This window comes from Camelus bactrianus, chromosome 33 (genome assembly GCF_048773025.1).
Source record: "Camelus bactrianus isolate YW-2024 breed Bactrian camel chromosome 33, ASM4877302v1, whole genome shotgun sequence".
In the NCBI taxonomy this organism is placed as follows: Eukaryota; Metazoa; Chordata; class Mammalia; order Artiodactyla; family Camelidae; genus Camelus; species Camelus bactrianus.
The window spans coordinates 15,975,748-16,000,634 of NC_133571.1; the positions used below are offsets into that span (position 1 = coordinate 15,975,748).

The 24,887-nt window shown below is 48.6% G+C and overlaps 1 protein-coding gene across 1 annotated transcript in view; it reads left to right on the forward strand.

Annotated features, from left to right (window-relative positions):
- SORL1 (sortilin related receptor 1) overlaps window positions 1-24,887 on the forward strand; it is a 147,542-nt gene that overhangs the window by 65,334 nt on the left and 57,321 nt on the right. The window contains exons 13-22 of the mRNA XM_045504513.2: window positions 3,536-3,714; window positions 5,093-5,279; window positions 8,840-8,968; window positions 9,975-10,060; window positions 13,286-13,458; window positions 14,582-14,713; window positions 16,198-16,289; window positions 17,472-17,718; window positions 18,575-18,713; window positions 23,697-23,870. Coding sequence (XP_045360469.2) covers window positions 3,536-3,714; window positions 5,093-5,279; window positions 8,840-8,968; window positions 9,975-10,060; window positions 13,286-13,458; window positions 14,582-14,713; window positions 16,198-16,289; window positions 17,472-17,718; window positions 18,575-18,713; window positions 23,697-23,870 — 1,538 coding nt within the window. The remainder of the gene's footprint in view (window positions 1-3,535; window positions 3,715-5,092; window positions 5,280-8,839; window positions 8,969-9,974; window positions 10,061-13,285; window positions 13,459-14,581; window positions 14,714-16,197; window positions 16,290-17,471; window positions 17,719-18,574; window positions 18,714-23,696; window positions 23,871-24,887) is intronic.

Consider the following 24,887-nt stretch of genomic DNA (forward strand, 5'->3'; position numbering starts at 1 on the left):
GCTGTTGTGGTTTTGTGCTCTGACCGATAAACAGATTCAAACCCAAGTTTATCGGCTTGATCGTGAGGGAGGAGATCAGTTTCCGTTTCTTCCCGGCAGTTTGCCTGTCAGTGTAATATTATTGGTAGTTACTAATAATGCCTTGGATTTTGCCCAAAGCAGCTTTCCTCCTGGGAGAGTTCTGATTTCACAGGGCTTCCCTCTAGGAGTCCTGAAAAGCTATCGCAAAGACTCCACCCAGCAGAGCAGCTGTCTTTTCTGGACCTGAGTTCTGGAAGCCTCTTCACCGTTCCAGAATGTGGGAGGCGGCAGTTAACCTGTTCGCTTGATGGCAGAGCCTCATCTTGTGATACCTTGGGCAGATGCAGAGAGAATCACCTCTGGCCTCACCTCCACCAACTTCATTCTGTCCCCCATGTGGTCTCAGCCCCTTGAGTGATGGGGAGCAGGTGTTCTTATCAACTTTTAACTGTTAAGAAACAGAGATGGAGTTAAAAAAAAAAAAAAAAGAAAATACAGTGCAGTTCATTTAATTTGCTTTAACGAACGTTAATTAATGCCCCTCTGTGTTCCAGGAAAAGTGGCAGGTCAGAGGGGCAGAAGAGTGAGTGAGGGGTCTTGTTTGTGATGAAACGCAGTCTAGTAGAAGATGCTCATAAAATCAGGTCATTTAAGTATAGTAGGTATGTTACTGAATGAGCCAAAGCTACCGAACCAAACTTGGGTCCCCTGGTCTGCGCACAGTAAAGCCAATCTACTGACACCAGGTTGTGGTGAAGAAAAGTGCAGCATTTGTCGTCACAGGCCAGGCAGTGAGGCTGGGACAGCTACTGCTCACATAGCTCGAACTCCCTGACGGGCTTCAGCAAAGCGTCTGTAAAGGCTGGGTGAGGGAGGGGTGTTGGACGGTAGGTGATCAGCTGGTGCACAGTTCTCTGGTTGATGGTGGGGTAACAGGGCGGGGTCACAGGGGTTGACATCATCCACCCTTAGGCCCCAGAAAGCCTGGGGGCTGTGTGCTCACAGTCATAGTTAACGTCTTCCATTAGGTGGGAATTTCAGCTTCTGTAAAACAACTCAAGGATGTGCATCAGATACTGTTCGGTAGGTGAGGGCCTAGGTCCTACATCTTCTTTCATGACTCTTAGGAATATAAAGATGGCTTGGTTTGTTTTCTTGCAAGGTTCTCATCACTTCCACTTCACCAACACAAGTTCTCCTTTAGAGGTCAGAATTCAGTCAAGAATAGATGTTCCCTTAACTGTTGCAGTTGATAACGTGGCTGCCCTGTCTCCAAAAATCTGAAAAAGCACTGTTTTCTAAATGCACAATTTATTCTCCGATCCAAGGCTGTGTTTGGCCGTGCACCCACTTTTTCATCTCGTTAGTATGTTATTGTCAAAGTCTTCTGGGAACTTCTCAAGAAACAGGATGATTCATTTCCTGAGGTTATCTTGGGTTCGAGGAGCTCTTAAGTAGAATTAACCTGGCAGTGTGCAAATAGATGACTTCCGGCCCGCTCACAGAGCGGACGGCTGGCTCCCATCATGTCTGGTTCATTTTGCTTTCAAGATGGTACTAAGCTTTTAGCTCAACACCCTGCCACAGGAAGGAGATGGAATGAGTTAACCTAGCCCCATATCTGCTTCAGTGTTAGCTTAGACCAAAAGCAGACCAGATGAGAATGTCTTTTCTTTGGAAGAACTCAGTACCCCCGACACTTGTTAGGTTGCCTCGTAGCCCTCCCACTTGGTTTAATGCGTAGCCTTCCTGCTAATTTTAATAATCTCAGCACGAGAGGGAGTGTTTGGGTTGAATGATGCTGTGAAGAGATGTATGTCAGGTCCTGAAGATCGTAAGTGAGTAAAACTAAATTCTCAAAAATGTGGGGAAAGTGAAAGAAAAGAAGCGTTGTATATGATCAGAATTTAAGAGAGAGTCCCAGTAGCTCTGTGACCCTAACGAGCCCCCTCTCCTGCACTGGTTCCTCGTGCTGAGCACCTCCCCAGCTTCCTGGGTGATGAAGCCAGTATCACCTTTTCCTCTCCCTCCTGCTCCTCCTCCTCTTCCTCTTCAGTACAGAAGATAATTTAACATCAATACAGTTCCGTCAGTGCTGCTTATTTTTTCAAGGGCTTGCTTTCTTGTCCGGATGCAGTCTGCCTTGGAGACTTTTCTCAGGACACACTTTCCTTCAATTTTAAGACTATGAGAAAAGTTGGCAAGATGGTATAAAAATACTCATCTTACCTTTACCTACACCTTGTGTAACAATCACTAATTTTTTTTTTGTTTTTTTGTTTTCTTTGGAGTGGATACTGTTTTTATTACCCTCCCAGGTTTGCAAATCACTAATTGTGAGTATTTTTTCTATTTGTTCTACTTCTGCCATCTGTTAACCTATTCTGCCTGTCATCCATCCATCCATCTATTATCTTTTTCTTTTTGCAGAATCATTTGAAAGATTTGCAGATAACGTGCCCCTTCACAGCTAAATACTTCAATACATACACATCTTCAATAAATAAGGGTATTTTCCTACACAATCAGAATGTCATTAGCATGCCCAAGAAGATGATTGTGAACTCAGTATTCCTTCTAGACTGTATTTATATTTTCTCAGTTGTCCTATATGATTTATAGCTGCCTTTTTTCCCCCAGTCTGGGATTCAGTGAAGGTTTACCCGTTGCATTTGGTTGCCATACCTGTTTAGTCTCTTTTAACATATAACAAGCCCTGTGCCTCTGTGGCTGGTTGGTTTTTCATGGTCTCGATGCTTTGAAGGCTCCAGACCAGTTGCCACGCAGAGTGCTCCACGGTCTGAATTGGTCCAGCTGCACAGAGGAGAGTGTGGATGCTGTGTTATCCTCGGTGCTTTGTCCAGGACATCCGTTCTGTCACATGGCCGCACGGTTACTGATGCTGAATTTGGTGAGGGCTGTAACTCTCAGAACGTCCACTGTGAAATTACGTTCCCCCCCCCCCCCGGGTAGTGAATGTGAGTTGGTATCTTTGGACCATGTGAACACTCTGGTCCCCAGCACTTTTTCACCCACCCGGTGGATTTAGCATCCCGTGAAGATCTTGTGTGACCCAGCTGTTACAGTGGGGGTTACAGAACAGTCATTTTTTTTTTCTCATTCTATCATTTTCAACATTTATTAGATAGCATTGTAAAATAAGGAAAAAAATTCTCCTCCTCCCCTCCTCCCTCCCTTACCATTTAGAGCCCCGTGCCCTGTTTTCATCCAGTGTATAATTTGTTACCATCACTTCTGTCTTTTATGTTCAAATTTCCCCACGTTGGCCGGTTGGAGCCCCATCGAGCTGGTGCCTGTGTTCTCGCGTGCCGACTGCTTCAGTCTCTGAGCGCTTCCTTGCTTTCTGGCACAACCCGGAACTTGCCCGGCTTTAGCCCAGGGTCAGCCGTTTCTCCAGGGAGTCCAGGTTCCTGCTACTGGTGAATGTGATCTGGAAAGCAGGCCCTTTGCCTGGAGATTTACCTGCAAGGATCCTCTTGTTGCTCTTGGGCAGGTACAGCACCAACGAAGGGGAGACGTGGAAAACGTTCGTCTTCTCCGAGAGGCCGGTGTTCGTGTACGGGCTCCTCACGGAGCCTGGCGAGAAGAGCACCGTCTTCACCATCTTTGGCTCCAACAAAGAGAACGTCCACAGCTGGCTGATCCTCCAGGTCAACGCCACGAATGCCTTGGGTAAGCTGCTGCCTCCTCGGTCCTTTCCAGGGAAATTGCTGCTGACCGTAGCATCACTTAGATGCCGTGTCCTCAGAAGAGCTTGCGAGCCACTGAAGAAGGTGGCACCTGTGCGGTGAGTGAGTGACAACTCCAGAGGCCGTTACTCAGGCAGTGCTTCATTGGGCCACGTGTTGATTTTTGTATCCTCGTTTCCTTGTGGGCTCACAGCCTCGTAGTAGGTGTAGGTATCTGTGTGTTGAATGTGTGAATGAATGAATGCTTGAAAAACATTCTTCCAAATTAACAGTCCCAGTGTGGTAGATACAGTTCAGTGGGTCACCACTGCTAATGCTGCAGGGTCCTCCGAGAACGGTCTAGAACCTCATCACGATCCAGGCACGGGGCGTGTAAGCAAGTAAGTAGGGAGAAGTGCCACTCCTCAGCATCCTTCTTCCCTCCTCGTCCCACGTCACCCTGCCTCCAGCTGCCTGCAGTGTCCCCTGGGCTGCCCATTCACTAGTTGAAATCCTTTCCGTGTTTCAGGATCCAATGCCTGTGGCTGCTAATACCCCAGCCAGCACATCCCAACCTCCCCTCTTCTCTGTGTCCAGAGCATAAGTGGACTCATCACACCTTGAGGCACAGATCTGTGTCTGCTACCCTGTGTGTGTCATCTGCCATCACCTGGATCGCCAGGTGTTTGGACCCAGGACCCTGCCCTGTGCGTACTTACAGCCTGCCCACTGGGCAGCCCGATGGCCTTCCAGTCAGTAGGGGCACTGATTTGAATGACATTGAGTTGGCAGTAGTTCATCAGTTGTAGGCAGCATTTAATCTGACCAAAGACACACATATGAAAAAGACATGTTTCCAGTATAGACACCCATGTACTCTGGGCTCCTATGGAAAGCACTCTACTTAAATGTCGAGGGAGTGTGGGTAGGAGTGACTGTCCCGGTCATTTTACCATTTCTCAGCCTCCTTCCATGAAGATTCCGTACCTTCCAAGCAGTGACAGTGAATTCTCTCGTTCTTGGGCCATAATATGAGACGTGTCCATACTGCCTCGGAAGCTGGTAGGGCATGTACTCCTGAACGATACCATCTCTCAGGGATTCAGCCTTCACCTCACTCCCTAGAGATAAATGCCTCTGGGAACCCGTTTCTAAAGGGCCCTGCAGAATCTGCTAAAATCTTTCAGAAGTTTAGACTGAGGGCCCCGGAGGTGGCTTCCCTCTTCCCAGCTTTCTCAGATGGACACCGTGTTTCAGGGGCGCCATTTTCGTTTGTGTGGATGTCACCCAGCCTCAAAGCGAGCCGACGTGAGGGCCGGGCAGGACAGGACAGCCCACGTGAGCTGTCTCTAATGCGCCATCCTGCGCTTCCTCTTCCGCAGGGGTCCCCTGCAGCGAGAACGACTACAAGCTGTGGTCCCCGTCTGACGAGCGGGGCAACGAGTGTCTGCTGGGACACAAGACCGTCTTCAAACGGAGGACGCCCCACGCAACGTGCTTTAACGGGGAGGACTTCGACAGGCCGGTGGTCGTGTCCAACTGCTCCTGCACCCGAGAGGACTATGAATGGTTGGTGCTTCGTGGATGCCGGGGATTGAGTTCTGTCCTGTTCCCTCAGCGGTGTGGGGAGCAGACCAGGGCGTGGCCCCTTCCCCTGAAGAAGGGAAGGGAACCCTAGGAAATGGGTGTTTATTAAACATCCTTTATGAGCCAGGAACTGTGCGAGGCACTCCGTGTAGTTCGTGCCGCCGTGTGATGTGGCAGAGGTGTTGACACCGGGCCAGCTGCAGTGATTTATCCAGGAGTGGATCACTCTGGGGTTTATTTCTGAGGCCAGCCCAGAAAAGGAAGGTGCTGAAGGGCCCATCATAGATGGCTCCTTTTTCTTGGCGCCCTATTCTAGAGGGAATCAGTTTCTTTATCTGAAACGAGGGGATGTTAGTGTGCATATAGTTGTGTATTTGTTAGTCCTCAACACTGAGATATCCAAGGCACCGCTTGAGAACACTGAGAGTGGAGGAAACGCCATGCACACTGATGCCTGTGACGGGAGATGGAGGATGCAGGGACCTTGGGGGGAGACACGGGTGCTTTGCTGTGCTCATTGGTAGGAAAGAGGAGACTGATCTGCTCTTGGGGAATCAGAAAGATTCTGGAGGAAGCAGTATTTGGGATGGCTTTAGAGAAGCACGTGGATAGATGGGCAGGAGCGTCTAAGACGACGGAGCAGCTGTGTGAAGGTGTGGAGATGGGAACGTGTAGTTGGCGGTTCAGTTTGGGTGCCTTGTTGGGTAGATGAATCAGAGATGAAGCTGGAAATAGAGACTACGGCGGGGCAGGGACCGTGTTTTGTAAGCAGGAGGGTGTCTTTGGAAGCTTTTGAGAGCTGGTGGTCAGAACCCAGCTGTAGGAAGATGATTCTCTCAGTAGAGACAGGCTCCTGGAGCCGGAAGACAGCCCCCCGAGTCTGATCCAGCAGGAGATGATTATTCCACATCACGCAGGGCTGTCCGTAGAGCACGGATATTCGTCATAAGCACATAACTCATTTTTCAGCGGTAGCTGAGGCACAAAGGAACTAAAGTCTGGGGCTTTGGGAAGCCACACTTATCTTGACTAAAGCCAGAAACCTCTGATGTGCTCTAGTCCAGAGTTTGGAACAGGACCGTGCAGTAAGCGTTTTAGGCTTTGCAGGCCGTGTGTTCTCCGGTGCAGCTGCTCAGCTCTGCCTGTGGTACCCAGAGAGCTGCCATCAGTGAACCGGCTGACAGGGCTGGGCCGTGACCTGACGGCTCTATTTACAAAACAGCCAGCCAGACTCGGCCAATTCCAGCCCCAGACCGGTGGTGCCTCTGAAACGTACGTGCATGTGAATCACCTGGGATCTTGTTAAACTGCAAGTCCTGATATGGTCGTCCTGGGGACCTGCAGTCAGCTGGGCTCCTGGGGACCTTGGTGCTGCTTATCGGCAAAGCCACCCTCAGAGCAGCAGGGATTTAGTTGGTGCAAGACCAGCGTTCCCACTGCAAACTGTGTGGTCCTAAGATAACGCAGACGCTTCCGTGGAGAAGCACAGAGCTGTTTGATGCTCCCAGTGATACCCTTTCCATGTCCCTTTGCTGCCTTCTGCTTTCCCTTCGATAACAAACAGTTCTAATCAGAGATGCTTTGCGGGTCTGGGGTACCCCCTGGACAGGACTGAGAACACAGAGGCCCCCGATTATGGAAAAGACTGCTAGCTTTCTCTCCTCTCTTTTTTATCCCCATTAAGTTCTGCAAAATAGAATGAAAAATATGTAAGAAAATCTAACAAATCTTTGAATTTTGTTTTTTTTGGATTACATTTTTTTCTCTAAAATCTGCCCCCCTCTCTCCCGTAAAACAACAACAAAAAAACAAAAGCCAGGGGCTGATCTGATGTGCTTCCTGGGAAACTGGCCTGACTCCCGCTGGTCTGCCCTGCCCACCAGCTGAGACCCCTGGGCGCTGCATGTCCTCACAGAGGCCAGGACCGGCCTGCCCTGCCCCTCTTGGAGTTGGGCTTCAGGCCAGATGAGATCATGGTGGGGGGACGACCCATGAAGGCGGTGCAGGGTGTACTTCAGGCCTTCATCCTGTGGGTTTTGCTCCTTTTGCCGTGGCCGCTGGAGGAGACCCACCCCGCCTGCGTGGCTCTTAGAAGTGTTTGGTGGTGTTGAACTGTGACAGCGAGGAGGGAGGGTCTGAAGGGGACACGAGGAGAGGAAGTGAGAAGCAGCCCGCTCGGAGTGTCTGTCATTAGTCCTGCTCCTGAGGGACCGCTGCACTTGGACGTCGGCTTACGTCTGACCGTCCTTTCAGGCCTCCCTGGGAAGCCCAGTATTGGCCCATGTGCTCCCTGATTTCAGGGGTACTTCCTGTTACATCTTTGTGACCCCACAATTGCCAATAAGAGTGATTTTCAAGCCCTTGACTGCAGCCCCTTTTAAATAAGCAAGGTATTTTTATGGCATGACCCTGAGCTGCGTGTTTGTATACGTGGACACGTACATCTAATTTAGACAGAAGTTTAATGAGATAACATTTACTTTTAAGCGCCGTGAATTTTGCAGTCTTCTGGTCTAGACCCTCCAGTGTGTTTTCACGGCCCACTAGGTCATGGTCCACAGTCTGAAGAAACTGCCTAAGAAGGGTGCTTTGCCATTGGAGGCAAATGAGTCATGAATGCTCCACCCAGGCCCCCAGAAGCAGCCATTCAATAAAAATTCACCTGATTTAATGAATGGACCTGTTTGGTACAGTAATAAAACTGCTTTCTTCTGAACAGTTCTCTGCCAAGTGTTAAATGTGGATTTTGACATGATAGATACACAAGCCCCTCTGCCCTGAACTTGTAAATGAAGCCTTTGGAGTAAAGCATGTGAACAAGGCAAATCTCTCTGAATTATGAATTTACGGTCTGGGCCAGGCTTGGAGAGTACACAGTGCAGCTGCTTCACGTGAGGGTTGTTAAATCACACAGTCAAGCTAAGACTCCACCTGGGACCCCCACTTCCTGCCCCAGGGCTTTGCCCATCAAGCTGTTGGTTTGACAGATGTGGTCCCCCAACTGCAGAAGGTCTTGGAGACCGAAGGACTACTTCCCCCAGTGCAGACGGAGGCAGCCCAGGCGATTTTAGGGAGCAGGTGGACATGGTCTTAAATATCATTGAATCCTTAGTTTAGAAAAAAGACTATTCTTTTCAGTTTCTAATTCTTCCAGTCATGTCAGGATAAAGTCTCACTGGGTGTTAATCATTCTTCACATTTGTTAATTGCTTTTAACAAAAAGAGGGCAGGCCCAGAGTCTTTGGGCAGGAAACTGGATCCAGCTAAAAAGTCTAGTATTATTTTGTTTTTGGCATAATGCTCTGTCTTGTTTTTGTCTGTTTATGGCATATGATACTGGTTTTCCAATTACGGCTCTGATAAAAAATTTCTTTTGAAAATGTATTGGTGTAAAAAAATCGGGTATTCTTGAAAGGGACGTGGTAAGTAACTGCTAATAGTGAGGTGGGCAGCATGGTGGACATCACGGGGTGGGTGGGAGTTGCTGAAATGCCTGACGTGTGCAAACCAGCAGCCTTAATGAACCCCAATTGCCTTTGCAGTGACTTCGGCTTCAAGATGAGTGAAGATTTATCATTAGAGGTTTGTGTTCCGGATCCTGAGTTTTCTGGGAAGTCATACTCCCCTCCCGTGCCTTGTCCTGTGGGTTCTACTTACAGGAGAACCAGAGGGTATGTCTCACAGAGGTGGTCTTGTCTGGGACATGAGGGGTCTGCACTTGGTGTGGAGAGAGCAGAGAGGACCACCTGGGTTCCCCCCACACTTTCAGTGGCAGAATCCCAAGTTAGCAGGTTTCAGGTAGCTTAAGCAGTATTTAAAATTATGATGTTTGCAAATTCCTCTGCCTGCCCTTACAGCAAGTCTAAGCTTCTTTGCAACGCTAGTTGGAATTTTTTTTGGCAGGGAGGGGAAGTAATTGGGTTTATTTATTTACATGTATATATGTATATATTTTTAATGGAGGTACTGGGAATTGAACCCAGGACCTCATGCATGCTAAGCATGCGCTCTCCCACTGAGCTCTACCCTCCCCCCGTGGTTGTGTCTTAAGTCCATGAACTTGAGCAAGTGCACGTCTTCAGAGCTTGCTCTGACCCTTGAACAGTACAGGCTTGAAATGCACAGGTCCCCTGTACGTGGATTTTTTTTTTCAATAAATAGAGTACCTGTCTCTTCATTTTACAGATCTTTAACTGTGGGGAAAAGTTTGTGTTTGATTAGAGATCACACTATGTAGAATCACAAAGCCTAGGATCTGAGTCCTGATTCTTTTCAGACTGTTTCAGTTTCCTGCCTTTGGGTGAAGTCGTTGATCAATTCCTTTGTTTTTGAGGGAGGGATTGCAGTACGTGGATTTTCAACTATTTGGGGTCAGGGGTAGGGGGAATGGTCGGCACCCCTAACCCTCCCGTTGTTCAAGGGTCAGTGGTATATGTGAAGCTCTTGCCCTGGACAGCACTCCAGATTGTCTGGGCTGCCTGATTTGTTAACAGGCAGAAGCGATTCAGATTCCCGCACACGAGCAGATTCAGAGGGACTTAGCATCCTTCTTCTTGCTCCAGTGGGATGTAAATAGATAAGCTCTGTTGTCCATGGATAGGAAAAAGTTTCCGATTACAAAGGCGTCATGGCTGTTCTCTGATGTTTCTGACTCCTTGCCCTTGGTGGGGGTGACAGCTATCGGAAGATTTCTGGGGACACTTGCAGTGGAGGAGATGTGGAAGTGCGCCTGGAGGGAGAGCTGGTGCCGTGTCCCTTGGCAGGTAAGACATGGTTTCCTCCCTTTGTCCTGTCGAGACATCGTTGAAGCATTTCCATGATCTCAACTGGCTCTTCTAACTTCGTGGAGAGAAAGAATGGAAGTTACAGGCACCCAGAGCTCCCTTTACCCACTAAGCTCAATATCCAAATGACATTTATTTATAGCCTTATGGCTTATAGGAATGCAAGGCACTTTTTGAGGGAAATCCTTTGTGTTCATGTTTATTTGGCATCTGGTGTATCCTGGGCGGCATGGGCACTGAGGGGTGCCTGGAGGCTTTCTGTGTATTCCTTGATCTATTTGTCTCATAAAGAGACTTGTGGCTCTCTGGGAAACAGCTAAATGGTCTATCCTGATTCTTATAATAATAATTATGACTAATATTTTAATGAAATTTTGCATGTTTTAATGTACTTTTCTGTGTGTTGTCAATTTGACCCTTATAACTACACAGTGAAGCAGATATTTTTAACATAAGGAAGCGTGTTCAGAGGAGAGAGTTAATCGGCTTATTTAAGGTCACACATCTGGTAAGTGACAAAGCTAAATTTCAGATTCTGAGCCCCATGCTCGTCCTTGGACATCACCCAAGTGGCAGATAAGTGTCATTCCCATTCTTTGAGATGATCATTATATGCCAGCTCATTAGGAAGCACAGTTTTGGAGCAAGTGCGTGTGCTGTAAAGGTGTAGCATGTTGTAGACGTCTTCAAGTTGATTTAGTGGTGGTGTAGGTGTTGAGGTGTATGTGCGATGTAGACGTGAAATCATGAAACCTTAACAAATAGCTAATCTCTTAGCATCTTTTCTTTCTTTGCTCTGTTTCTAGTCTTACTCACATAGGGCTTCTCGTTCCTCTGAGCCCTCCCTCCTGCTCCTGCCTCTCGGTGAAGGTGTGAGGCTGGGGGGCCGACCCCGTCAGTGGTGGTGGGGGGGAGGTGAATTGTCCGCTGCAGGCAGGGAAGAGCAGCGCTCTGGTTCTCTCGCCACTGCCAGCTCACCCTGGTGTTTCTCACGCTAAGCTCATTAGTCCCTTAATTTAATCTTCCATCATTACCGGAGTAATTAACATCCCTCGCCGTGGAGACTTAACAAGAACACGGCTTCGCAGATTCCCGCACACGAACAGATAATACTCAAGTAGTTGCCTCCCGGGAGCTGTTCCTGATGAGGGCTTGGGTGAGTTGGGCTTGAGTGATTGCTCTTAAGGGGCTGGAGTACGTACTTTTGTAATAAATATTTCTGAAGATAATTCAGCGAGGGACGAAACAGTTTGTTTAAAACTGTCTAAACTGGTGGCAAAGCCTTTTTCTCTTCGGATAGGAGAAGACAGAACAGGGAGTGAAGTGGGAAAAATCTTATTCATAGTAAAAGCCACCTCCTAATTTTTTTTTAAAACGCATGGAACAGAAGGCAAGGATGTACCAAGAGAGGAAAAGATGGGCTGAGGTGCAACCATTGTATGTTGGCCATCATGAGGTCATCTGGTCATCTGGAAGGATTTTTAAAAATGAAGTCATTTTTCTTCCTTTGAGATTAGGGTGATAACCCACGTCTCTAGGCTGTGCTCAAGTATGGCTGGGATTGGCCAAGAATTCTGTTTCTTTTCCAAGTTAAGTATTGCACACGAAACACTGTACCTAATCCTGAGGTAAGAGTTTCTGGACTCAGGCTCTACTCGAAAGGCACTTGTGGATTAGAAGGGAGAAAAGCCAAAGAAGCAGAATGAGGTTTATAGATGGTAGGGAGCCACGTGGGGTGGAGGGCTCGCGGCTGTGGCTGCGTCTCCATGACTCTACGTGGCAGCATCACCGAGAGTCCTTGATTCCGGCGTCACGTCCAAAGTCGGCGGTTTTCATCTGAACTGCACCGTCCACTGGGAATTACAGTGGGGAGGTTTTCTTGAAAACAGAGGGAGGGATTAATTACCATGTGGTGCTAGCTTAGATCCTTTTGAAGTGAAGTGAGACCAAAGGGAGAGAAGGCAAACTTAACCTTTGGTAAAAATTGTAGGTAGATTTTTTTTTTTTGATGCATTATCTACATTGAAACTTTTATAAGGCAGAGATGGCTAGTACATGTTAATTCATTGAATGGAATGAGAATGAAATGAATGAAAGGAGAGAGGGAGAGAGAGGAAACAAGAGCAGAGGGATTCAGATTTGCGACTTGGTCCCAGATGCAAATGCTGCCACAGTGGATGCTTCAGACATGGATGCGGGTGTGTTGCTCATCTCCATTCCCTTGGGAGAATCTGGAGGTTTTCCAGGCTGTCCCCAAAGTGGAAGAGAAAGAACACCAGCTTTTCCACTTACTAAGCTGTGTGATGTGAAGTCAGTCTCCTAAGCACTCCTGGCTTCTATTTCCACATCTTGAAAAACGGCACCATTAGTGCCCGTATCAGAAGAGGTGGCATTTTGTAGTGGTTAAAACATAGTTTCTGGGTCCAGACCGCCTGAGTTCAAGTCTTGGCTCTGCCACTTACTCGTTGTGTGACCTTCAGTGAGTTACTTAACCTCTCTGCTCTCGGTTTTTTCGTTTGTAAAGTTGAGTTAATAGTAGCTCTTCCATTGAAGAGTTGTTACATGGATGAGACAACGCCCAGGATGGAGGATGTGCATTGTGTAAGTGTTAAGTGGAAAGAGAACCTTTGTTGCTGATTGTGTTGTAAAACATTTTCTAAGTGGTCAAGAAAAAAATGTATTATTATTGTTTTGAAAATAAATAGGTCGATATAAGTGCTGTATGTCATTGTGAGCAATATTGGATGGGTGAGTAAATAGATCAGAAAACTTAGCTGTGAGTCTTGAGTAACTCGAGGTCTCTGGTCAACAAGATTATGGTGCCGTGTGACGCGGTCCTGTGACGAGGTGGGTTGTGCTGAGCCGGGTAATTATTATGTCAAGCATGCAGACCGAGCTCTGAAGGATGGATGGATGCTGGAGTGTGCCTACTGGGTGGATCTAGATTTTTTTTTTTTTTAGTGTAACAAGTAGACACTTTGTAGACAAAGGAAACTGAGAGTCACAGGAGTTTAAGGAACTTGCCCAAGGCAGAAAAGTGAGTCCTTTCCCCACCTTCGGAGTCCTGATTCCTGCATTCCCACTCAGTCCAGCCATGCGTGGTGGCAGTGAGGGTTATGTGTGAGAGCAAAGTCAGGGCCAATGTACGAGGACCTCTTGAGCATCCCCCGGGCCTGCCCTCCCTGTCGCCCTGTGTGTCTGCAGAGGAGAATGAGTTCATGCTGTACGCCATGCGCAAGTCCATCCACCGCTACGACCTGGCTTCGGGAGTCAGCGAGGAGCTGCCTGTCACCGGGCTGCGGGCTGCCGTGGCCCTGGACTTTGACTATGAGCGCAACTGCTTGTACTGGTCCGACCTGGCCTTGGACATCATCCAGGTGCGTCATCCCTGGGTCTGTGCCTTGTGGCTGCCCAGTCCTGGTAAGCTTCTTCAGAGCCCCCTCAAGGAGATGGGCATTCGAGGTTTTAAGTCATCTCAGGGCCAGCGGGTGAAACCTTCCAGTTTTTGGTTCTAGTGTTTTCTTTCCCTGCCCGACCTCTGTCCTTGGAGGAAGGACAGAGGGAGCTCCAAATCTGTGGTCTTTCTTGTGAGGACTCGCTTTTCCCGCTGGGAGATTCTAGGACTGGGTACGTGGGATTATGAGTCTCCCCACCGTACCCGCTGCCTCTTCAGCAAGGATGCGAGCCGTGACAGTTACACTTGACTTGTCCATCGTTCACATAATTACCCACTCCAGCTCTTCCAAGCACAGTCAAGAACCAGGAAGGAGTGGGGAGGGTATAGCTCAAGAGGTAGAGTGCATGCTTAGTGTACACAAGGTCCTGGGTTCAATTCCCAGTACTTGCTCTAAAAAATAAATAATATATATATATAAAAAAAGGAACTAGGAAGGAAGCTGTAAAGACACAGGCCGGACGGATAGTCATACACTCACACCCGTGCATTTTAAAGGAGAGCTATTTGATCTTTATTCATTGTCTGTTTAATGCTTTTGGAAAAGCAGTTCCAACAAGTTTTATCTGGACTTGAACCCAGTAGAAATTTTAGTGCTCAGGTACTTGAGGGGGTGGGGAAGGGGTACCCTGCAATAACCCCTGATGGCAGAGAGCCTCCCGAGGGAGGAAAGACTATAAAAAGCAGAAACAAGATCTTAAAAATAACAGCGGTCTGGTTTCATTTATTTTAAAAGCAAACAGACTCATGCGTTTCAGGCATCTGCACCCCGTTACTGTGCTAGGGCAGAGCTCAGTGACCAGCGTTCACGGTGAGAACGCAGGGTAGCAGAAATGATTCAGCTCCGTTTAGTTATTCTGCTTAAAACAGGAAGCCGAAATCCGTTTTAGAAATGCTTTTATTATTCATCTGGAACATTTACTCATAGAAACCATCTCCTCCCTTGCCAGTCAAGCCAGTTGAAGAAAGAGTTGCCATCAAGGGGACTGACTGGGCTGCAGGTCATGTGACCGTTTCATGGTGTCTCCTCTTCTTTTTCTCTTTAGCGCCTCTGCTTGAACGGGAGCACAGGGCAAGAGGTGATCATCAATTCTGGCCTGGAGACAGTAGAAGCCTTGGCTTTTGAGCCCCTCAGCCAGTTACTTTACTGGGTAGATTCTGGCTTCAAAAAGATTGAGGTATGTGTGTTCCCTGCTGTCCTGAGTTAAGCAGGCAGGGGAGCACCTGGGCTGGGAGGCAGGTTCGACACAGAGGCGGGAGCCGGTGTGTCAGATTCCTCTGGAGATCCTCTGAGAGTTCCAGAGAGTGGAGGTCCCGGGTGCGAGCAGGCTGCCTGAATCTGTCAAACAGAGATGTCCTCAAGATACCTGAATGCTTATATTTTGGGCAGCAGAAGCCTAGAGTGGTAACAATGCTGATGATAATAATACCATAGCATCAAGACTCTGGTATCATGGCCGCCTGTTAGCGTAATAAAGATAATCTCACAATCGCCGTCATCATCATTGTATTAAATTAATGTTGAGGAGCCCTGTTGGAACCACTGTGAGTGAATTATTTGATTCACTTCTCACAACCACCCTGGAAGGTTTATCCTCACTTCACCTGTCTGCACTTTAGCTCCCAGGGGTCACAGGAAGGTAAGAAATGGTCTCTGAACCACCCAAGTCATTGTGTCATTGTCACACTCGACTCCTGCACGTTCCTGGGGCCCTGTCCCAGCCCCGTGTCCACGTGGAGGCGTGACATGCGGGTTACCGGAAGGCGCAGTAGAAGCCGGGAGACACAGAGCCAGGAGAGTTGCAGGACAGAAGCCCCAGACTGGAGAGACAGACCTGGGCTCGGTCTTGATTCTGGTAGCCGAGCCACTTGTGTGGAGGGGGTTTCTTATCCTCTCTAAGCGTCAGTTTACCCCTCTGTCAGGTGAAGGTGCTTTTATCCTCTCTGTCACTTGACAAGTGCTTCTTTCCGGGCGCGCTGTGTGCCAGGTATGGCTTTAGGTTGTGATGATACAGCGGGAGGCAAGATGCAGGTTCCTGCGCTGAGAGATTAGGTTTTAATGGAGGAAGCAAAACAATGAAGAAATGAGTCCACCAGTCTTTTTGGTGATCAGTGCAGCAAAGAAAAGTCAGACGGGGCAGTGTACTCGTGTGACTAGGGAATGGAGGTGTCTTGGAGGTGACATCTGAGCCGAGCCCTGACCAAGGAGAGGATGATCGGGGTGGCTGAGAGAAGGGAATGGAAAGACGCACAGGCCGGGGACACGCTGAGCCAGGGCATCGGTGGTCTCGTTGCTGTTCTGCCTCACCTTTTTCTAATTGAGTGAGGTCAGCACCTAGCTGGGTGCCGGAAGGAAGCAGGCAGATCTCAGGGGTCCACCCTCCCATGGCATACAGCTCACATACTGTATGTGAAAACGGTGTAGGAAGAGCTGGTGGTGATACTGTGAATGCCCCTGGATGGAGGTGGGTCAGGAGGGTGCAGAGGAGGTGGGCCTGGCGGGGCGTTTTAAAGGAAGGATAGGCTTTGACTAGAGGGCCAGCAGAGGACAGGCAGTGGAGAGGGATGCATCTGTAGCCGGGAGCCAAGTAGGAAACTGTGCAATGGGGGTCCTTTAAGGAGCTCAGGGCCGTCTTGGCCTTGTCCCTGCTTTCTTTGCCAGGTAGGGAATCCAGATGGCGACTTCCGACTCACCATCGTCAACTCCTCTGTGCTCGATCGGCCCAGGGCTCTGGTCCTCGTGCCCCAGGATGGGTAAGTGAAGTCCATGTGTGACGGGTTCTTGGAAATGCAAACAGCTGGACCAAAAGCTGTTTGTGATGATATGGCTGAAATAATCTGTGAACTGCAAGTCTCAGAACCATAGCTTGGTTGTCTTGGTCAGCTAATTCCATCCCCTTTCTGCTAGAAAGCCTCAGACTATCTCTAGGCGCCCTGCTGAGGGTGTTTCTCTAATGAGGGTAGTGTTAAAACCTCTGTAGACATAGTCAGGCTTGGTTGGATGTTGTAAGGAGCCTTCATCTCTTTATCTTGAGTTTCATGTCTGATAACAAACGTTTAACCCATTCCATCTTTTTTCTGCCCCACCCCCACCCCAAGCTTGTGTTTTCTCACTGGAAATTTGTATGCAAAGATTTTTTTTTTATTAATTTATTTTTAACTTAAGGAAACATCACTAAGAGGGAAATTCCGGATTAGACTTTATAGCATTTATGATTGAGGGTAAGAAGTATTTCTAAAAGAAAATTTTGAAAGTACTGTATGTATTTGATTAAAAATATTAAAAGAGAATAGAAGTTTGTCAAATGAAAAAAAAAATTTGTTTTCTTCCTTTCTCTTAACCCTTCCCCCTCACACTTCCTAGGGGTAACCATGGTTAATAGGTTCTTGTGTATCATTCAGAATTTATTTTCACCCATGTACAAGTACATACCCTTTAAACATACAGACACACACATGTGAACACACATCAGATAGAATCGTAGGATATTTGCTATTCTGCCTGTTTAAAAAATATTTAGTGTGGTTTGAAGATGGTTTTATGTGAGCACATGTAGATATTTGGGCTTCATTATATTTTTTTTGTATGTATCATAATATACCAGTTTATAGATCAACATTTTGTTGTGTGTACATATATATATATATATGTACACACACATAAAATAAATGTAGCTGGTATGAACAGTGCTGTGGTGAACATTTTTGTACATTATCTTTGCATAACTTGATTATGTCCATAGATACATTTCAGCAAAAGAACTTCTGGGTCAAGTAATTAAGTGGCTCTAAGTGTCCCAGAAACAGACTGTAATAACCGTGCTGAACTCCCTGGCCGGATTGTTGCAGAGGGTCTTCGTGCCCCTTTGCAGGCGTCTTTCAGCTCCCATTTCCCCAGTTCTGAGGGGATGTGTGTTCTTCCCCGGTTTCGACCAGGGTGATGTTCTGGACCGACTGGGGAGACCTGCGGCCGGGCATTTACCGGAGCAACATGGATGGCTCTGATGCCTACCGCTTTGTGTCGGAGGATGTGAAGTGGCCCAACGGCATCTCCGTGGACGACCGGTGGATCTACTGGACGGACGCCTACCTGGACTGCATCGAGCGGATCACTTTCGGCGGCCAGCAGCGCTCCATCATCCTGGACGACCTCCCACACCCCTACGCCATCGCTGTCTTTAAGGTGGGGCCTCCCTTTTGTCCAGCATCGGGCGGTCTGTTAGCGCAGGGGAGGAGCATCCGGAGGTGAAGACCCTGCTGCCTCCGGGGTTCAGCGGGGATGCGTGTCTGACGTCTAGAAAATCAGCCCATTTCTGCATTTGAGGCAGTTTCTTTCCTCCCGTGGGGAGGGATGTTAGACCTGCCCGGGGTCCAGGATGCTTACTCTTCAGCTTTCAAAAGGTTAAAGGTTGAGGCTGCACCGTGTGAAAATTCCTGGGTTGCCGTTCAGTGTGGGTAGCCTCATCTTAGCTCCGTGTCTTGGTCTCTCATGAGGTCTACTCGCTTCCTTCCCTGTTGTCCTGAGATGAGCTCCGCCCAGCCTCTGCCTCCTGGATGCCTGTCACTTCTGCTTCAACCCTAGAAGACAAAATGCTGCTTCTCAACCTGGGGAAGCAGGTTTTGTACTGAAGCGTTGGTTGTGGTTGAATGATTGAACCTGAATGCTTATCGGATAGTTTCTTTTGGGTGGTTCTTCAGTGTGGATCTTTGGTGAGGTTTGGATAAAATCACTGACTCTTTCATTTCAGTGGAATTTTTTTTCTCTTTTTTGGTTGGGGGCAGTTAATCAGGTTTATTTATTTTTTAAATATATATACATTTTTGGAGGTACTGGGGATTGAGCCCAGGACCTCGTGCACGCTAAGCACACGCTCTGCCACTGAGCTGTACCCCTCTCCCCTGTAAGTGGAGTCTTGATCAGGTCTGCCATCCAGCCAGTGAATGCTAGGTGTCCCCTGCACGGTGGCGCTCTGGTTCTTACTGAGCATCCAGAATAAAAGACCAAAGAGCTGACTAGTGAGCGAAGCTTTTCTTTTTAGAATGAAATCTACTGGGATGACTGGTCACAGCTCAGCATATTTCGAGCTTCCAAATATAGTGGGTCCGAGATGGCGATTCTGGCAAGCCGGCTCACGGGACCCATGGACCTGAAGATTTTCTACAGGGGGAAGACAACCGGTAAGATAGCATCTCCTCCTGAATCTCTGTCGGCTCCATCTCCCCGAAGGGGCTGGGTGTGGGCAGTCCCTGCTCCAGCGGGATCTGGCAGCCTGCATCTCTGTTGTCACGACAACATGCACATTATTTAATTTCTTCCTAATGACATCTTAATTTCTTTCCTAATGATACACAAACAGCTGGAAGACAGCATGTTTTTGCCTGCCTGGAGTGCTGGTGCTTGGTGGGTAATTACGCCCTCCTCCTGCCTTTGGCCCCTGGCCGGTGGGTGGTGTGGCTTCTGTCGCAGCTGGAGAGCCCCGGCATGTGCTTAATCCCCGTTTGGCGCCCTGACAGGGAGCAGGCTGTGCCACTTCCCGACAGGAGTCTTGTCCTCTCTGGTTGCTCAGATGGCCTACTCCTCATTGGGACCCACTTCCCTTGCAGCGCCAGGTGTAGTCATATGATGTCTTAATTAGCTTGTCGTCCCCACCCCCACCCTGTGAAACACCAGACCTCATAAAGGAGAGTCTGTCCTTGTGTTTGCTCGGTAAATGTTACTGATGCCCAGCACTCAGTAGGTGCTCAATTCATACCTGAAAGAAGAAGAGATGAGGAGGGGAGGATCTGAAAGATGGTGGGCTGAGACTTCCAGAACTGCTGGAAGACTTTGACCTGCTGGCCCCAGGGTCCAAGACTATGCGGTAGAAAGCCTTTTTCCTTCCTTCTCTGCCCTTTCTCTTTGTTTCTCTCCCAACCATACTGTTGATTCTGGAGGAGGGAGATCAGGATACTTACCCCCAAGAAGAACAGGCCCTTTAAGACGCGCCCTGCTTATCTCAGCCAGATTGAGTAGCGTCCTGGGTTGGCTGACTCTCCGCTATTGACAAACTGCTAGGTTTCCTGTTTTGAACGAGACTGTTGAGACTGTTTTGTGGGTTTCGGCTGGCCCTGTGCTGAGAGAAAATTGACAAAGGGAAATAATACGGTTATAGATACCATCATTAGCCTTTTGGGACCAACGAAGAGAGCATGAGAATGCTCTTGAAAAACTGTCAGGTGTCCTAGCGATGTAAGTCTGTGTCATTGTTACGTCTTCACAGCTGACCTGTGCGGTGGGTGGGGCGGGCCTTAGGATCCCTGGTTTCTGGATGAGGGAACCAGATCTCTGACTGGCCTGCCCAGAGGCCCCTTACTTGCTGAGGAGCTGGGCTTTGGTCCCAGTCCTGCCACTAAACGAAGAAGTCACATTCTTTCTTAGAAGAGGTGCTGGTTTTTAAATAGGGAGAGAGGAAAGATTCATGGCTTCCTAGCCCCAGTGGCTGCAATCCAGGGCTTTGGATGGAGGACACCCAGCCCTGCTGATCCGCCTTGCTAGCAAGCCAAGTGAGTTAGCGTTTCTCGAAGTTACCACCCAGTCCAGAGGAGCAGGTCTTCACTTTGATAAGTGCTTGCAAGCCTGTGCTGGATGAGCACACAGCCACAGCTCCTGCAACCCCAGCTTCAGAGGAACCAGTGGACCCTGGGCTCCCCACCCCTGGTGTGGGCTGCTCATTTCATGCCAGCGGACCTGCAGCCATTCCTGTGACCCGAGAGTTACTCTGGCTAGTTTAAATGAAGGTGATCCTTTGAGATGTGAAAGGGAAGCCTCCACCTGTCTCCTGCATCCAGGGGACCTCCTGCCCACAGAGAGGCAAGTTTGTCATCTCTCAGTCAGGCCAGTTTGGGTTAAATAATCAAAGCGTTTGCTGTGGCATCTGGCTGCCAGCACTGCCTGTGGGCAGTGGGTGCCTCCTGGCCTTGAACTTGTTTGCTCTGTCCATGCTTTTTCGGACACAGAGAGAGTATTGCAAACTCGTGATGCATTCTGGCAATCACCGGTGCCAGTCGGTCTTTATGAACTTTGTTGTCTGCTCCTGACATGTACGGAGCTTCGTACTAGCCACGTGTAAATTAGTAGTCACAGGACGACTCCTGTTACTCAGGAGTTTTGCTGTGTCATGAGCAGCACACTTATTTGCTTAATGGGCAAATGTAACCTCAGTTAATCGCCCCCAAATCGATGTGTACTATTAATACTACCATTTTATGGATGAGAACATGAAAGTCAGGTTCAGTAAGTTTTCTCCATCACGCATTTAGTAAGTGGGAAGAATTTGAGCCATGGCCTAAGGTTCAAAGCTTGAACTTCAGTAAAACCATCCGGCTCTGTTCCCTCTCCCTGTTGTTGGACTCGCAATGCCCTGGTGTACGACAGGGGCTTAGAATGACTAGATTCTGATTGATACTTGTTTATGAAAACTGGAAACTTTGTCAATTTGGAATATTTGGTTATAAACGGATGCATTTTTTGTCTTTATATTTGATTGATTTTTTTAATATAGTTTTACTGGAATTTACTTTGCACAAAGAGAGCTTTTTCTTTAAATAGCTTACTTTGCACGGCAGTTAATATATTCAGTTGCTGCAGCAATGGGTTAAAATATCTTGGAGGTCTTGGAATTCTCCTTCAGAGCCTGCAGGAAGCACATGCTTTAAAGTATCTATAATGAGGGCAAATATTCGTTATATGAGGTGGATTTGATTTTGATGATTGTTCAGCAGGTTGTAGATAGTTAAGCAAGATAATAGCAATTTTGACTCCTAAACAGGTTCTGGAAGAATTTTCCAAGGGGAAAGTCTGGAAATGTTCTGAAAAAGGCAGTGAAGATATGGTAGGAAGTGTTTGGTCCTCTCGAGGGATATCTTTGGAGATGAAGGCTGTCAGTTGTCCGCTCTTCACAGGCTCACCGTGTTCACCCAAGACTGGGCATCGTGTGTGAGGGTCTCTGGCTTTGTCCTTCTGGGACTTTGCTGAGTTCTTCCACGCCCTCCCAGCTCCTCTCTGACAAACGCTCCCATTCTCTGTTCTGTGGCTTTGTACCAGCACACGTGCTCCTGTCCTGCCTACCTCTTGGGGTCAGGGACTCGGTCGGCTTGGTTTGGGGTCTGTCCCCAGTCCTGCCTCTCAGACTGCAGCTTCACACACGTCTCTCTCCACCACTCTCCTGAAGTACTGCATCTCACCTTGACTTCTGTGCTTCTGTCTCTTGCTTCTTTGGGTGGGAACGTTTGGCCCACATGTGAAAATGTTCATGCCTTATTTTACAGACACAACCCATGTGAAAATACTCCTGTTGTTGAGTACTTAAAAAAAATTGTTTTTTAATTGAGGTACAGTCAGTTATAATGTGTCAGTTTCTGGTGTACAGCACCGTGTCCCTGTCATGCATACACATACATATATTTGTTTTCATATTCTTTTCCAGTAAAGGTTATTACAAGATATTGAATATAGTTCCCTGTGGTATACTGTCGAGTATTTTTAAAATATTCTGCTATGGTTTAATTTCTTGGAGCGTCAAATGATAGGGCATCCTTTGAACACAAAGATCACGGTCCAGATCCGTCTGGGGTTGCTTTTGGTTACTGGCAGCTCTGCATTCGGTCCTGCAGCTCGTGGCAGGTGTAAGCAAGATAAGGGACTGCCTCTGCCTGCCGACAGGTTGGGAGGACTGATCTCTGGCATTCCTGCTCCAGCCAGCAGATGGCTCTACGCTGGTGACCCAGCCTTTAGGGTGAATGAAGTCACCTGCAGAACCCTTTTCAATGTTTCATCACAGAGCTCCTTCTCCGTGGGTGTGTGTTTTATCTGTTTGGTAATGCCCTGAACTCTTGGATCCTTAACATCAAAGCAACAACTGTTGCTCTGTCAGCGGGATTTTTATCTTTATGTGTCCTGCCAGTTACACACCGACGAAGTGCCAGCACATCCAGGCTCCTGAGTGTATCGTCACCACCCGCTTCCACACTCATTGTCACCAGTGAGCCCTGTTCTCTGACCTGCAGGCCAGGAGAGGCATGGCATAGCTCCAGTGCTGGCTGGATGGAAACAGACTGCTTGGATGTGACTCCGGTGGGGTTCTCTGTCCACGAGATGGCACAACTGATGAATTGTCAGCAGTGGAGTTTTACCAAAGCGACTGTGGATTTTTCCCAGTTTTAATGAGTAGTCAACAGGCCAAAGGAAAAATATATGTTTCTTAATTGCTTAATTGCGTTCTTAATTGTGGCTTATATGTTGCTTGATAGCTCTATCATCCTGAGCTGTTAGAAATGGTTTATGCACCCTCTCTCTCCTTCTCAGAAAGACGTGCTGGGTAGGGAGACACCTTTTCCATCACTGTGCATCCACGAAGTTTCTCTCTCTCGAGTGCAGTGAAGGAGGAGGTGGAGTCTAGCTGGCACTCTCTTTGGAAAGCTGAACCAGAGAAAAGACTGGAAATGGGGGGCTAGATCAGCGTTAACTAGTCCTGATGTGGATTTATTGCCTAGTAAGCGCTCTGGTTGGATCCTCATTGAGCTCAGCAGCTGTGCTCTGTCACAAAGGACTCTGAAGGGCAGACCTGGATTTTTGTCCAGCTGTGTCGTTGCTCAGGTGTATGTGCTCATTAAGGGTTTCTGGGTCACACGGTACAGAAACCCAGTCAAGCTGACTCAACAAATGCTATGCAAAGAGTAGAGGGAGATAGTAAGGAACCCAAAGATGGGAGGTGCACCGATGGGGCCTGGCAAAGCCGCCCTCCCTCCCCCTCCCTCTCCCGGGTCCCCGGTGCTGTCCTTTTCTCTCCATAAGTCAGCTTCGTTCTCCTGACTCTGCAAACTGATCTTACGCACACGATTTGGCTTGCCCTGCGCCACCTAGGACACCCACGCAGAAGGATTGTTCTCCCAGCCCCTCCAGGCACTCTGTGGTGTCTCAGCAGCCAGCTTCCACATTCTCAGGAGGACCAGCTGGTGCCCAGGCCCCTGCTCCCGCTCTCCACTTCGCCACTTCACCTTTCTGTCCCTGAGCTTTGCGTCGTCGGGTCTATAAGCTGAGGAGGTTGCACCAGGTCTCAACCCTTGCCTGGCGCCCCCTGGTGTTCCTCACCCGGGTACCACCACTGTCCGTCTCCTCTCCAGGGAGCAACGCCTGTGTGTCCAGGCCGTGCAGCCTGCTGTGCCTGCCCAAGGCCAACAACAGCAGAAGCTGCAGGTGTCCAGAGGGCGTGTCCGGGAGCATCCTCCCGTCTGGGGACCTGATGTGTGAGTGCCCTCCAGGCTATCAGCTGAAGAACCACACATGTGTCAAGGAAGGTACGTGCCTTTCATTCTCTTACTCTGATCCTGTCCACCTTCCCTCTGTCCCCCGTCCCAGTGCCCTCGATTCCCTCACGTTTAGGGTTGTTGAAAATGCTCGAGGTAGAAATAAAACCCTTGAGATGCAGATATCCTGGTTCAGGTTCCAAGACCTGTGGTCCTTAGTCCTCATCCGGAACAGGCCTCTGCTGTTCGTTTAACAGTGAGAGCTGCTTTGGGGTTTAGTGTCAGAGGATGCAGGCTTTCCTCTTGTTTCCTTCCACCTCTTCCTCCTCATCCACCCCGCATCCACATTCTCCAGCCTCTCCTGCTTCTGTAGGCTGGACCGCCCTGATCTGGGTAAAGGCTGGTTGGATTCCTTCGAAGTTCACCTCATCTGACCCAGAATATCCTCCCCGTCGCCCCTGCCAGCCTGGAAATGTCCGAACTTTCAGACCGAAGCGGCAGAGGGCTTCGAGTCTTTACTCCCAAGTGTGGCCAGCTGGCTGCCGCAGCCTCACACCTCTGCCCCTTGAATTCTAGAATTGCCCCTCTGAAAATGGTTAGAGCTTTCTCTCCTGTCTAGTTTTCCCCCTTACCAGTCCCCAGCCTCCCATTTCTGTCAGGGAGGTGGGCCCCTGAAGGGGGCCTTGCCGTGAAGGGCCCAGGTGATGACCGTGGCCCGAATTCCTCTTTTCCTTATTCTCGAGGTTGTATTTGCTTTGTCATCATAACCACCCTTCTCAGAGCAGCCTCTTAGTCCAGGGCGGTGAAACCCGCAGAGCAGCCTTCTGGTCTCTCTTAAGAAATACAAGTGGAAAAAGGATGAGCCTTGTCTTCTGAGACACAGGAGGCTCTTTCTGCCTCTGGACATCGTCTCGAAGCTGTCTGGAATAAACAGAGTTAGCACTACATTCCAGGACGAGGAGAAAAGGGCCTTTTTGTATCCCCGTCAGAACGCCTTTGGTTGTCCAAACAGGAGGCCAGTCATCGCGCGTTCTTGACCCGTTTTACTAAGCAGTGCACTTTTTTCTG